At 53.1% G+C, this 14,756-nt stretch overlaps 1 protein-coding gene across 1 annotated transcript in view; it reads left to right on the top strand.

The window, feature by feature from the left end:
* Nucleotides 1-1,539: 1,539 nt before the first annotated feature.
* FOXK1 (forkhead box K1) overlaps nucleotides 1,540-14,756 on the top strand; it is a 65,917-nt gene continuing 52,700 nt past the window's right edge. Inside the window, exon 1 of the mRNA XM_045813231.2 lies at nucleotides 1,540-2,173. Coding sequence (XP_045669187.2) covers nucleotides 1,551-2,173 — 623 coding nt within the window. The 5' untranslated portion in view covers nucleotides 1,540-1,550. The remainder of the gene's footprint in view (nucleotides 2,174-14,756) is intronic.

Raw genomic sequence — 14,756 nt, forward strand, 5'->3', positions numbered from 1 at the left:
TGCCACATTGTTTTCTCTAGCGGCTGCACCGTTACACCTTCTTACCACCAGTGTATACGTAAATGCCCTTGGATGACATCAATATTGCCTGAATTCCCCTACGTCTGTCCACCTCGCTCCTTCAACACCCCCTTACCTGGTTTACCAGCTTCCCAGCTGGCCCCCCACAGTCACTGACCCCTTTCTAATTCGGGCTCCACACAATAGCCAGTGATTGTATTTCCAATACGTGGGTCCGCACACTGGCCTTCTGCGGTGGTTTCCGTGGCTGGTGGGATAAGACCTAAATCCGTACATGACCCAAATGGCCCTTTAGGCTCCTTTGCCTAATCGGGTTCAGCTGACATGGTCACTCTCTCTTCCATTGCCGGGGACCTGTCAATCCCCTGAAAGTGCTATGCTCCCTTCCTTAACACATGCTGTTCCATGGCTGGAATGCCATCCCCCAGACTCCCAACCTCCTCTTCCCCCTAAATCATCCTTGGACTCAAGTCATTCCTTAGGGAAGAGATCCCCGACCCTGTTTTTACTGTCCTCCTCCCTCTTGTCAAGTAGGTTCTCTTGTTACAGTTTTTCATAAAAATGTGTTACTTATCTACCCCCCCACCCCAGGACTTGCCTATCTCTGTTTGTATCTGTGTATTGTGATGATTTGCCCAATACGGTACTGCAGGTCCAGCGGAAAGCATGAAAGCAGGCAAGCTTCCCACCTTGGGGGCCCGTGTCCCGGTACCCTCGCAGTTCACCACCCAGCAATGCCTCACAGGATTCAGGACATTTACGAGCAGGCGCACCTGACTCGGGTCTGCAGCTCCCACCCACGCGCCAGCTCCACCAGGGAGGGTCTGGGTAAATGACGGAAACGTGGAGACGCTGCCACTTTTCTTAGGGGACCCGGGCTGAATGCGGAAGGCATGACCAGCACACTGAGGCACTAAAGGGGTCCGAGCCCCAATTCCCCACTGGCCGGGCATCTGCCTCCCTGATGAGCCAGCCGGTCAGCGGTTTGAAGGGCAAGGAGGTGTCTGCAGCCCTTAAGGCTGGTGCCCAGAGTGGGTCCCGGGGTATTTGAGCTGGCTGTTGAGTGAATAAATGACTCCAAAAAGGCACGCGGTTGCATCAGGGATCGCAAGCATCTTTAGGCAAACCAGTTACAGTTCGAAAACCCTTCATTCGGGTGCTCGAGTGTGATCTCAGTTTAGGGGGGCGGAGGGAGCGACTAGGGCCCCGGAGACGGCTGAGGTCACTTGTCCCTGTCCCCAGGGACCCGGGAGCAAAAACTCCCCAGTGAGACTTTCAGGGGTTCTCCTCCCCGGCCCCTCCAGGACGCGGCAGGAGCTGGGGGCGGTGGGGGGGAAGGGCAGCGCACCGCCGTTGTGGACACCTCCCCGGCCCGCCCCGGGAGTGCCGGCGGGCGGGGCGCGCGCGCGCTCGGCCTCCGGCTCCGCTCCGCCGCGATCCGGTCCGGGATGCCGCGCCCGCCCGCGCCCCGCGGAGCCCCGCCCCCCGCCGCCGCGCCGCCGCCGGAGGCCGCTCGGAGCTGCGCGAACATGGCCGAAGTCGGCGAGGACAGCGGGGCCCGCGCCCTGCTGGCGCTGCGCTCGGCGCCCTGCAGCCCCGTGCTGTGCGCCGCCGCCGCCGCCGCCGCCGCCTTCCCCGCCGCCGCGGCCCCCACGGCCCCCGCGCCCGGGCCCGCCGCCCCGTCGACGCCGCCGCCCGCCCAGCCCCCGCCGCCGCCGCCGCCGCCACCGCCGCCGCCGCCGCTGCCGGGCGCGATCGCGGGGGCCGCGGGCGCTGGGGGCGAGATCGCGGGCGGCGCGGGCGGCGCGGGCGGCGCGGCGGCGGCGGGCACAGGCGCGGGGGCCGCGGCGGGCGAGGCCCTGGTGGCCGCGGCGGCCGCCTCGGTGCGCCGGAGCCCCGGGCCCGCGCTGGCGCGCCTCGAGGGCCGCGAGTTCGAGTTCCTCATGCGGCAGCCCAGCGTCACCATCGGCCGCAACTCGTCGCAGGGCTCGGTGGACCTGAGTATGGGCCTGTCGAGCTTCATCTCGCGGCGCCACCTGCAGCTCACCTTCCAGGAGCCGCACTTCTACCTGCGCTGTCTCGGCAAGAACGGCGTCTTCGTGGACGGGGCCTTCCAGCGGCGCGGCGCGCCCGCCCTGCAGCTGCCCAAACAGTAAGTGCCACGGCCCTCGCCCGGCCTGGATCCGGGGCCACCTCCGGTCCCCCGGCTCGGCCTGGACACCGGGGTCACCCGGATCCTCGGTCCGACTCCGACTCGGGGTCATTCTCGGCCTTTGGTCCGGCCTGGATCCGGAGGTCACCCTGGCCCGGGGCCGACCACCCCCCGGATCCCTAGCCTGACTTAGACCCTGGGGTCACCCCAACCCCTGGCTCGACCCCGCCCTGCCCGACACCGGAGACGCCTCCGACCCCGCCCAACCTGGGCCTTAGGGACGCCCTCCGACCCAGCCACTCCGATCTGTGCTCTACCTGGACACCGGGTCCTCTCCCGACCTCCACCCTGCCCGGGCCTTGGGCTCCGAGGGTTTCCCCGGCCCCGCCTGGCCTGAACCGTAAGGGTCGCCTTTGCCCCTGCCAGGCCTGGATCGGAGGACCCCCCTGATCCTCGCCCAGCCTGGGTCCCGAGGGTCTCCACACTACCCGCCTGGTCTGAATCCCAGGGTCGCCCCTGCACACACTCCTGAGAATGATAGCATCAGGTGGTTTTAGCCTGGGAGGTGTGCCCCCAACTCCCCGCAGTAGGGGCCAGGTCTCAATGGCAGTGACTTGGGCCCGGAAGGGACGTTCCCATCCCGTGGGCAGTGGGCCAGGACAGGAAGTGCTCTCTGGTTAGTGCCCCTGAAAACGAAGCTCCTGGGACAGGACAGTGGTACCCAGCAGTCAGGCCTTCCTACCACAGCTGGGATTCCTGGGCGGGAAGGGGATTCAGAAGGGCATGGGGGCCAGGGCAGGGAGAAGGCAGCCCTAGGGCTGGCTGGGCCACGGATGCCCTGTGGGTGCTTTTAGGGACATTCACTCACGTTCCCTTGTGTTCTGGTTCCTCTGTCCACTTTTCTCCCCCATGGTCTGTGCCCGTATGATCCTTGCTTTCTCAAGATCTATTGATCAGGAGAAAGCCTATTTAACTACCCTGCTTCCTTGTTGGGCACTTTCTGTTTCTGTGTAGTAAGTGCCTTTAACCCCTCACTAGTGTTTATATTTCTCCAATGGGTTTCCTGTTCCAGACTTGTCTCTGACGGTCGCATTATTCTTTTATGAGAGAGTCCCGGGGATTTTTGCTGGGGTGATTCCCAGCGCCCGAAGCTTGTTTCAGTAAACTTCTCCCCTCCCTAGGGTCTTGGTGTGTTGTTTGGTTGTAAATATTGTATCGAATGGTTTTCCCGTGCAACACCAACAGTGACTCAATCCCGCTTAGGGTGTGAGAGGGAGAGCATACCTTTATTTTACAAACGTGAAAGGTATGCATTTCGGTAAAATTGGGGTCGGTAAGAAACAAAGTTATTCTGTCCGACTTGCATTACTACTTTGTTCTGTTTTCCGTAACCTGCTCAGTCTCTGTTCGAGGCCGTGAAATACGTTTCAGGGCCAGTCACTCCGCTCTCGTGAGAAAGTGACAAGCCAAACAGCTTCGTCCCCTCCCTGCCCCCGGGCTCTTAGAGGCCTGTTCTGCTAATGCCCCTTCACATGACTCAGTGGATTTTCGGAGCTCCCTGCCCAGCCGTTGAGTGGGTGCGCTCCTGACCGGGGCCTCGCGGACTGACCCCGGAGCACAGAGTAGCTTCTCTAACGCAGGGAAGGAATGCCGGCCCGCCGAGGCCTCACGTCGTCCGCTGAATAGGCCAGTACCGGGTCCGCCGTTTATAACGTGTTGTGGCTGTGGGCGGCCCTGGCAGGCTCGTGTTCAAGGGGCTTGCCGTCTGGGTGGGCACGTCGCCGAGCGCTGTGCTGTGGCCGACAGCCCGAGCACTTGCCCGCTCTCTGACCGTGCTCTTTGCGCCACTGTGCCTGTGTTTGCCTTCTCTGAGCAGTCTCCACGTAGACAGTGATGTAAAATTCATGAGAACAGAGCACACGGGCAGAAGGAGAAACGGGGGGGGTCTGTGTCTCCCTTCCCCTGTTTGCTTCTGAATACTGGCAAAGCCTGTTGACTAACACATTTAGTGGTTTGAGCTGGTTTACGTTTTTTTCTGTTTTACAGAGCGTAAACCTGAGTAGTCCCATATATGGAATGGGATGTTGTAAACTTCTTTTTAGCGCTAGGTCAGGGCTGTCTTTGGCCTATCAGGTGGAAAGCAATCAGGAAATTTTAATGAATTCAGTGCAAGGAAGTTGAATGTGTACATTTTTGTCACTCCAAAGTGGGAAATTCATTACTGACTTTGAAAGAAAGGCAGTAATTACTGCCCGTTTCCTCTCAGGCGTTGGTATGTGGTTTTGCTATTAATATTTGAAGCTATGGATTTCTTTACCGTAAATTTAAAATTCTTATTGTACTGGGCATTTCGTGGACTTGGCTCTGCTTGCACTTAGTGGAGTGAGGTGCTTAAGCCTTGGAGCTTTTTTTTTGCATTGTGGTGATATGTGCGCCGTTTCCCGATGGGTGACATCCGTACTGGGAGACGTGGCACGCACCGCTCCCAGTATGTGGGACAGCTCCCACTGTGCCGTTCCTCCCTCCTCCTTCCCTACTCAAGAAAGTGTGTGCGTAAGAGGAATACCAGAATTTATCCCCATTTATTACTACAAGTATATCTTCCTAAAACTTCAATATTTTTGAATTATTGACGGGAAGACAATTCCTCGTGACACATTCAGAGCTGATCTTGCTCTCCGACCGTATGGCCGCACTGTGCTGAGTCCCCTGGACGCTCCCAGGGAAGGAAGTGCACGTTAGTTATAACTCAGCCCTTGCCTCACTTGGCTCTGCAAAGCCTCCTGGGCCGCGAGTCTGGCATTTCTGCCAGCCCATGAGCTCCCTGAGGGCTGGGCCGAGAATAGTTCTCTTTCACTGGAGACACAGGGCAGCAACCGGCTGGCAGGGGGTGCACAACTGAGTTGTGCTTGTTGAATGAACATATGAGTAACTGAATGAATTTGCAGCTTCCGCAGGGAAAGCAATGTCATCGGTTTCACGTGGTTTTCTGAGGTGGCGAGTCAGCTTTGCCCTGGGACATGTGGACCGCCCTCTCCGGTTTTACGGGCGGGTGTGGCTCGTGTTTGTGTCTGTAGTTCTTTATACCATCAAATTTGGAATTTGATGGACATGTTATGTGTTATGTGTGAACTACACAGAAACAGGCCCTTACACAGCCCCTCACTTGCTCTTCCATCTTTTTTTCTGGGTGTTTTTTTTTTTTTAAACACATTTGTAATAAACATGGACTGCTTGATTGATTACAGTAAAGACAAGACTTCTGTTTGCGGTAGCCTCTGTGAGTGGTAAGGTCATGGGATTCTTTCTTTTCTTTTTACTTTTCTGTGTTTCCCAGACTTTCTGTGACGAGCGTGGCTCTTTTTTTCTTTCTTAACACTTTCTGTTACAGAAAATTTCAAACATAAAAATAGAGCAGTGAACTTGCACGTAGCTGTCCCTGGCATCGATGGCTAGCGTGTTGGGACCTAGCTTGCTTTACCTCTGTCCCCACTCATCTTTCCTCCAGCCCCCAGTGACCTGGAAGTAGATCACAGATGTCATGTCATTCTGCGTGTAAACACTTCAGTAAAAGATGAAGATCCTTTTTTTAAGAAACCTAACCACAATGTCATGATCACATCCTCAAAGTTGATCATAATTTCTTACCGTCATCAAATCTGCAGTCAGTGTTTGCATTTCCCTTGCTGTCTCACGAAGGTCTTTTCTTACGGCGTGTTTACTTGGGTCAGGAACTAAATCAGGTGCAGACAGCGTGATTGGTTGGTGTCACTTACGTCTCTTGTCATCTGTAGGCTCCATCTGTCTCTTTTTTTTCCTCGATGAAGAGACAGGTTACCTGTCCAGTATAGTCTCCATCCTCTGTGCTTACGGATTGGATTCCCAGGGTGTCCACTTATTGTGAATTGGTTGTGGGACCTAGATATTTGATCAGACTCAGGTTTGATGTGGGGTTTTTTTTGCCAGAAACTGCCTCAAAGGCGCTAGAGCATGTGTCTGTCAGGAAGCAGAGATGTCTGTCTGTCTCCCTTAGCACCTTTTGATGGTCCTTGCCCGGGTCTGTCAGGTGATTACTGCCTGTCCCGTGGCCGTTCATCTTGGCCTCTGAAGGGCCACACTCCACCCTCTGAAGGACATGTGGAGAGTGGCCGTGGCAGGGATCCCGGCTTCCGCGTGTGGACCGTGATGGAAAGTGACTAACTGTGACCCCACAGCGTTTTACTACATACGTGTTTGTTTTGTACCGTTTCCCAGTGCTCTCCCAACTGGTCACCTGAAAAGTGTGGAATTAGTTACTAACCGTCACGCAAGTAGTTATCAGATTGAAGTCATTTTGAAATTATTTGGAAATGGCCCCAGACTTGGTGAAGACAGCAGCATCTGGGCAGCCGTCACTGGGTCGTGGCCGGTCGGCCCAGGAGTGGGCCTGCGCGCCGTGGGGGGTTTGCACTGGGGACCAGAGAGGGTGTCAGCTCAGCCTGCTTCCAGTGGCCTAGAAGGGGGGCTGTGCTGGCCCCGTGTGCACGGTGGCGGGGTGGGGGGCACTGGGCTGGGCTGGAGCCCGCCTGCCAGGGGACCTGGCCTGGGCGGCCCTGGGCTGGAGAGAAGAGCAGTAGCCGGAAGAGCCTCTGAGGAAGAAGCATTCTGGTCTGGTGCCCATTTGGACCTGCAAGCTGGAGAAATGAGAAATGCGCGTGAAGAGGCTGGGACCCTGGGAGCAGGAGCCGCTCAGGCGAAGGAAAGGAAGCGGTGGGTTCAGCTGCGTCGTGTCTGGAGAGCGTGGCCAAACCCGGAATGTGCATTTTCCCTAAATATCCTGGTTTTCTTGCTCGTTGACGGTTATTGTGGGTCACATACATTCGTCCAAAGTTACTCTGTCGTCTTCTGAAACGCTTACTTTCAAAAGGTTTATGGGAGTGCAGCGAATGGGAAACTAGGACGTTGAATCTTTGTTGATGAAAACATGGGCCCCTTTCCAGCATTTAGTTCATGCTGAGGTTCTTGGGCTTATCACCCTTATGGGAAAACGTATATGGCATTTTAGAAATCAGTCCATGAGAAGGATGTTATTTATCATGACGTATGTGCTGAATTGGTTTTATAGTAAGTTTAGGAGAGTCTTTGTTGTGGATAAAGGAAGACGGTGGATCGAGTTTTAATGATGCTCACTGTTCATGCTTTAGAAAAAGACAGCTCTGTTTAAAATTATGTGCTGAGATGGAACGAAAGCTTTTGATTTGGAGATACAGTAATTTACTATTTGCTGTTTTTGCATCTTGTGAATGTCAGGGGATAAACTTGGTGAATTAGTGACAACTCAAATTACAGCAGTGCCTCATCTCCATAATTACCCTACATTTAAAGCATTTCATATTAAAATGAGAGGATTATAGAAATGCTTTTACTTTGATTTCCTGGAAGTAGGCCCTTGCACTGTGACTCGCTAGGAGGTTTCGTGGTTAACGTTCAGTACCGCTATCACTTCTTTCAAGTTTCCGGTTTTCTGGTAAAAGGTTCCTGGTGGATTAAAAGGACAGAAAATGGAATCCCTGGGTGTAAACGTATTTTGTGACCGTGTAAAGGGAAGCCACGAGGGCGTGCCGCGAGCTGCCCGGGAGCCCGGACAGAGGCTGTGAGGGCGCTGCAGGTGTGGCTGGCCTCTGCCCCTAGGGCCCGCCGGCAGCTTTTGGGAGGCCGACAGCAGGATGAGAGGAGTTAGTGCGGGTTCCCTGTCCTTGGACATAACAGTTCCGGCACTAAATCATGAGCTGATTGAAATGTGTGGCTTCTCTCCTGTGAATACTTTCCGGGAGGCACACGGAAAAGGGATGGGTGTTGTAGATGTGGTTTGATGGAGAAGAAACTTTTCCCCCTTAGTCATCGGTGACATGTTTAACCATGCCCAGAAAGGCACAAGCTCGTCTGGGGCTCTTGTCCTTCAGCACACGTGTGTGCAGAGCGGGGCTCGGACTGCGTCGCCTTGCTGCTGGAAGCCACAGCCGCTGCCCCGAGCCCGCGGGGCCCGGCCCTGCCCCTCGGCCCAGCTCCCCACAGTGCTAACGGTGGCCCGCCACCTCTTCCCTCCAGCCACCCCCTGCCTTTGTCTGTTTCAGCAAGACTCGAGGCGTTGGGCCCGAGAGCCCTTTCACACCAGTTACTGGGGACCCCAGAGAGCTTCTGTTCATGTGGGGTTTGTCTGTCGCACTCGCCGCGGTAGACGTTAGAACCCAGCAGTTAAAATACACGTACTTATGAACCCATTCAAAAATAGCAGTAGTGACATATCTCAGGAGTAATTGTTTGTGATGAAATCGCCATATTTCCCCAAACAAAGAAACTTAGAAGAGGGTATTTGTTTTTTGTCAGTCTTTCGTGTCTGGCTTGCAGAGAACAGCTGGACTCTCATGGCTGCTTGTGCCTTTCATCTGCGGTGATAGTTTTCAGCTAAGCACGGGGTCAAGGTCCAGCCTCGCGTAGCTACGGGGCTGGGAGAGGGAGGGCTACTTTAGTGGCCTTTCAGGTGATGGTGGGTGCCATTCCTTGATGCCTCACCAACACTGGACAGGCAGTGGTTTCTTAAAAGTCACTTGAGGTGTGGGACCTGAAAATGTCATCAGTGGACTTTTTGTTCTGTTTGGTTAAAATCCATTACTGTGTCTTGCATTCTGAATAAATCTTTTATTACCCATGCGTGGGTTTGTGACCTCATACATTGATTATTGGTGGAAATATTGATTGAATTATGCAGATCTTCTAACATCAGTATGTCTTATTATATAAACAAAAGCATATTTTATCTTTGAGTTGGTAAATTTGATCCCCCTCGAACTCAACAAATCATGTTTTTGAAAACAGAGATCTTTGAAAGGATCAGGCATTTTGATATAGTTTAATTTTGAAATTTGCTTTAGAAGTTGAAATGACAGTATATTTTTATAGAAACTAAAAAAGTCATATGATGTAGTCATTGGCCTTATTAGTACCTCATAACATAATTCGGCTTACAATTTAGTTTTTTTTTTTTTTTCGTATGTGCGGTGAATGCATAATGACTTTGGATGGGGCTGTCCGGCCTGTAGTAATTTCTGCTATTTTCCTGTGAGCAGGTAGGGCAGAGCCACCCCCATCCCTCCTCCTCGCTGGCTCCCAGGTCACAGCCTCGCTGTTTCCCTTCGGCCCCGGGAGTGGGGTCCCCAGGAGCAGGCACAGACAAGGAGCTGGGCCAGAACTTCGAGAGTCCTCAAGGGGTGTCAGTGACAAAGTAGACATGTTTTTATGGAAATAGTCCCTGTTTGGGATTTCTTTTGAAACCCTTCTGAGCACACTTCTCAAAAACTCTGCCACTTTGGTAAACATAAACATTCCCTCCCTCCCCAGTCTCCTGTTTTCCTCAGTGGATGTCTCTCTCTTCCCTCCTCATGGTAAACCAGTATTACAGAGGATAAAACTGGTCTTCGTCTAGTCTAAAGCAGCTTTGCTTTTTGTGATTTGTATCAAAAGAACACAAAGTACTTACTGTTTTTCCAAATGGACAGTAGAAACAGCAAGTATGTTCTGACTCCTCCCCGGCCCTTCCCACACATTCGCACTGCTCCCTTGCACAGATCTTCTGGGTTTCAGAACTTTCATAGTTGGGGTTTTGTGCCAAGTCCTCATGTAAGGTGGGTTACGTGGACATGATGCGGGGCGTCCGTGGCAATGAGTGGCGTAGCGAGCTGCTCGGGAAGACGCCCGCTAGAGGCCTGCTCGCGCCCGGGACGGGTGAGCCGCGTGTGACTCAGGGAGCTCGTGCACACGCATGGGCAGCAACCGGACCAGTTGTCCACCGACAACCTTCCCAGGAAAACTCCCTCCTGTCACATGATTTGGCTGCAGTTTACTGGTGAAATTTGGGATCCTTCTGTATGCTACCACGAAGCTATGGCTGCAGCACAGTCAGTGAGAACTGGCTTGTGCACCCAGTGACCCTTCAAAGCTGATTGGAAAGAACGGGAACGTGGAATCTGAGGGCAGAGCAGACAAGTTGCAGGCTGTGATGTTACATGAACAGGAGAGGTTTGTATTCCTGCACCTACACCCTTGGGGACATAAATATACCCGGTCAGCTTGGCAGGTACTCTCTGAATCTGGGAACAGTGACTCATCACAGCTTGAGGAAAACATCTTTCCCTGAAGAAGATCCGCCCCCCTTTGGTTGGGTTCCCTATTCACTAGGAACGTCTGTAGCCCTGCGTTGGCGCCTAGCGTGCAAGAAGGCTACCGAATATCTGGCTTTCTTAGCAATTGTATTTTTCTCTGCAAACGGGAGTATGAACGGATTTTCGGCACCTACTAACCCTTGAGTTAGCCCACGGGAGATCTCGTGGAGAGTCGAGAACTTTCTGCAGTCGCACACATGTTCTTTGGCTGCGCCGTCCAGGACGGGGGCGCTAGTCGTGTGTGGCTGCTGAGCGTTGCAAATGCGGCTAAGAACTTGATTTTTAATTTTTAGTCTGAAAGTTCATTTAAGTTTAAATAACATGAGCTGATGGGCTCACAGACGTTGCAAGTCTGGATCCCCAGCACCTGGCTGTGGCCGCTGCCTCGGTTTACCCCACTCACCTCCGAGGCCCAAGTGTTACTCTCTGCCTTATGCTTCGAGGTGAGGAAGACGGACAGGTCCGGCCTGGGGCTGGGGCTCAGGTAGACCCCCTGCGGTTCCATGGTGTGAGGCGAGGAAGCAGCCGGCCTTGCCCTCTGGAAAGATGCTTGTTGAAACGTCTTCTGTCTGAATAGGTTGGTCATTCTCTTCAGTTTCTACTACTCCGGACTGCAGATAAGCGAGCATGGACGGTTTCCATTCTCCCCTTTATCACCCTAGTTCTTGAAGCCCCAGGAAAGAAGTAGGGGACCCAAGAGATGATTCCTGTGGGTAATAAAGAGAAGAGACGCATTGGCTGCTGCAGGGAGAAATTTTTTTAAAACTCAGTGGCCCTTTCTAGCCCCGGACTTAATGTGTATATTAGTTACCGATGGATTGCTTTTGAGTCCAGTTCCGTAATAGGAGTACCGCGTACTCACAGCTTTTAAAGATTCCTTTAGGAGCAGGCGCGTGCGTGTTGTGTGTCTGCCTGTCCTGTGTGGTGTCTGCACGGACACCTGCTCATACTGGGTGGCGCTTGTCAGCGTGGCCGGTCATTCTGTGGTGTGACGGTGGGTCACGTCCCCCCCTGCAGGGAGCTGCAGGTCCCACGAGGGCAGGGCCGAGCTGTCCACACAGTGTTGTGTTCCCGGTGCCGGCAGAGTGCTTGGCACCTGGAGGGCACTGAGCGTTTGTTGAGTGGATGTTGACTTATATGCCCAATCGTCTGTGTTTGCTGCTTATTGTAATAGATCAGTGCCAACATCTGGTCACGGGAGGTCCGGAATCAGTGTTTCTGATCAGTGGTCAGAAAACGCATCCTTCGGATGGTGAGTCAGGGACCCAGGCTGGCACCGTCTGGTGACCCCACCGTTGGTAGCTCGTCGTGTGGAGGAAGGCTGACGGGCCCGGCCTGGAAGGTACGGGTCCCACTTCTGCTTGTGTGCCAGTGATCAGAGCTCAGGCCAGGGCCGCTCCAAGGGAGGGCCATGTGTCCAGGAAGAAGAGGAAGCGCTCTGGAGAGAGTTAGCCGGTCTCAGCACAATTAGATCCGGCCACGCCCCACCAGACTCTTGTTTTTATAAATAAAGTTTTATGGGAACACGGCCACGGCCACGCCCACTGGTTTACATGGTCTCTCTGGCTGCTTAGTTGAGACAGAGATGGTGTGGCCTGAAAACCTAAAATATTTGGTGTCTGGCCCTTTATGGAAACAGCGCACACACCCCTGCCCTAGGTCATACACCTTCTTCCTCCACGTCAGTGATACATTTACTGAGCTTGATCCCCACCTTTGTATCACTGGTTTTCTTTATATGGAGCTCCCACGTGTCTTAATATGTTATGTTTAATTCTAGGTGTTTCATATATTTGTCTTGGGGATGGTCAGTATGAATGAGATCTTTTTTCCCTTATTATTTTTTAAAGGGTTAGTGTTTCCATGTAGGAAAGGTGGGCTGTGTGTGTGTGTTTCTTTTCTTTTTGCTGGTCTGGGCTTTATAATACTAATTTAGTTTTTAAATTTTACACTTTGATAACATTTCAAGCTTCCAGAAAAGTTGCAAGACTCGTTCAGACTAGTTCAAATAACTCCTGTCCTCGGCCCCAATTCACCAATTTTTAACATTCTGCCATATTTGCGTTAGTATTTCCATGTGTGTGTATGTGCTATTAAGAGTCAGTTAAATGTGCAATGCTCCCTTTTTCCTTAGTACTGCAGTGAATGTTTCCTTAAAATAAGGATAACCCAGCCTGGTTACCAAGTTCAGGAAACCAGACCTCACTCTGGTGTTGCTCTCTAACCCACAGCCCGGGGACCAGCGCTGTCAGCTGCCCTGGGAGCGTCCTGGCAGCGTCCAGCATCCTGTCCAGCGTGGAGCCCCTCTGGTCTCCTTATTCTGGGACAGCTCCTTGGCCTTTCTTTGTATTGACCTTGACATTTAAAAAAAAAAAAAAAAAACAGAACAGGACAGCCATTTTATCAGATGCCTCTCAAATTAGATTTGTCTGATTAGACGGAGTCCTGATGAGATGGTGAGATTCCGGGTGGGGATCCCGGGCTGGAATGTGGGCGGGAGGACCTCACCCCTCTCAGGGCACCTCCCGGGTCTGGCTCTCCCCTTCCTGGTGAAGTTCATACCCATCACTTGGCGTAGGTATTGACGGGGCTTCTCCACCGGAGAGTTACTGTTTTTCTTTCCGTAGTTAATAAGTAATTTTTGCCATTCAGTGCTGGAATAAAACGTTTATTTTGTATCCAGTCACAGTTACCATTTCTCCTAACTGTTTTTAAATTGACTTTTTGCATGCATTTTCTAGGTCAGACTTTCATCCGCAAATGATGACTATTTTGTCTTTTTCTTCCGCTTTTTCAAAAAAAAGATTTTATTTATGTATTCATCAGAGAAAGAGAGAGTACAAGCAGGGGGAGCAGCAGGCAGAGGGAGAAGCAGGCTCCTTGCTGAGCAGGGAGCCCGATGTGGGACTTGATCCCAAGACCCCAGGATCATGACCTGAGTGGAAGGCGGACGCCCAACCGACTGAGCCACCCAGGCGTCCCCGATCTCTCTCTTTTTTTTTTTATCTCATTTCTTTTTGTTGTCTTGTTGAATTTGCTAGAACCTCCAGATAGCAGAATGAATACCATGATGGTGGGCTCCATTCTTGTTTGCAGCCCAAGGAAGGCTTACGTTTCAGAGTAAATGTAGCTTCGCTGCTCAGAAGCCACTTTCTTGGGCAGTCTTCCTGGTGCCTCATCAGGGTGAGTCCTGTGGGCCGCACACCCCCAGCGCCCCCGGTCTCACCATCCCACTGTTACTGTAGGGTTGGTGGTCTGTTTATCTGACACGCTGTGGCGTCGGGGGCAGGACCGTGCCTTGCTTATTGCCGTAACCCCAGCACCACCCAGTGACCCCAGGCTGGGCACGTAGTTGGCACCTTATAAGTTGGTGGAGGAATGAATAAAGACGCAAACAGGAGAGGTCTGAATGCAGAAACAACGTGGCAGAAGACATGATCAGAGGTGATAGAAGCTTAGTGATTAATAGGTGTGTGTCTGGGGCGCCTGGGTGGCTCAGTCGGTTAAACATCTGACTGTTGATTTCAGCTCAGGTCACGATTTCAGGTTCCTGGGACTGAGCCCTATATTTGGTCTGTGCTCAGCGGGAAGCCTGCTTTAGGTTCCTTCTCTCCCTCTGTCCCTCCCCCCGCTCGCGCTCACACTCCCTCTAAAATAAATAAATTATTTTTAAAAATTAAATTAAAAAAATAAAAGGCCTAAGTCATCACTCCTCAGCTGGGTGCCCTTGGGCAGGTGCTGACCTCAAGCTCCTCTTTCCTCATCTGTAAAATGGGCACACTGCCGACTTGCTGGGTATTTATGAGACCCAAAGGTGACATGCCAGAGTGCCGACCTCGGTGTCTGGCGCACAGGTGCACTCGCCACAGGTCCACGTCATCACCATCACTGCCGTCATCTGTCCGTGGGGGGGGGGGGGGACTGCTTTACTCTCTGACGCATCTGGGTGTCGGAAGTGGCAAGGAAGCTGTTGCAGGGTCTGGAGCCGGTCCCAGTGGAGTAGCCTGGCCCTCCACTTCCAGCAGAGGTGCCAGTCACTGACAGGGCGTAGCCGAGAGTGGCCGTCATCCTGCGATGGCTGAAGAACGGGCTTGGGCAGGCCAGGGTCCCTCGGGGCTAAGAGGGCACGATCAGAGCGGAATAGTCAGTGTTTCTCTGAGCTGCTTGCCCAGAGGGTGGGGATTTGAAAAGACGAACTCAGCTTTTCCCTTCAATCGTTTGAATCACCTTCGTGGGGCTCAGAGCCCGCTCGCACTGGGGCTGGACACTGAGAGGGAGGCCAGCCTCCCATCAGCCAGCTCACCCCTGCTGCAGTGCACAGAGGAGCAGTGCGCAGTTGGGGATGGAAGCCAGATCTGCTTCAGTAATTTGTACGTATGTCCAGG

Source organism: Ursus americanus, chromosome 2, assembly GCF_024610735.1.
Source record: "Ursus americanus isolate L20-20 chromosome 2, mUrsAme1.1.p, whole genome shotgun sequence".
Lineage (NCBI taxonomy): Eukaryota > Metazoa > Chordata > Mammalia > Carnivora > Ursidae > Ursus > Ursus americanus.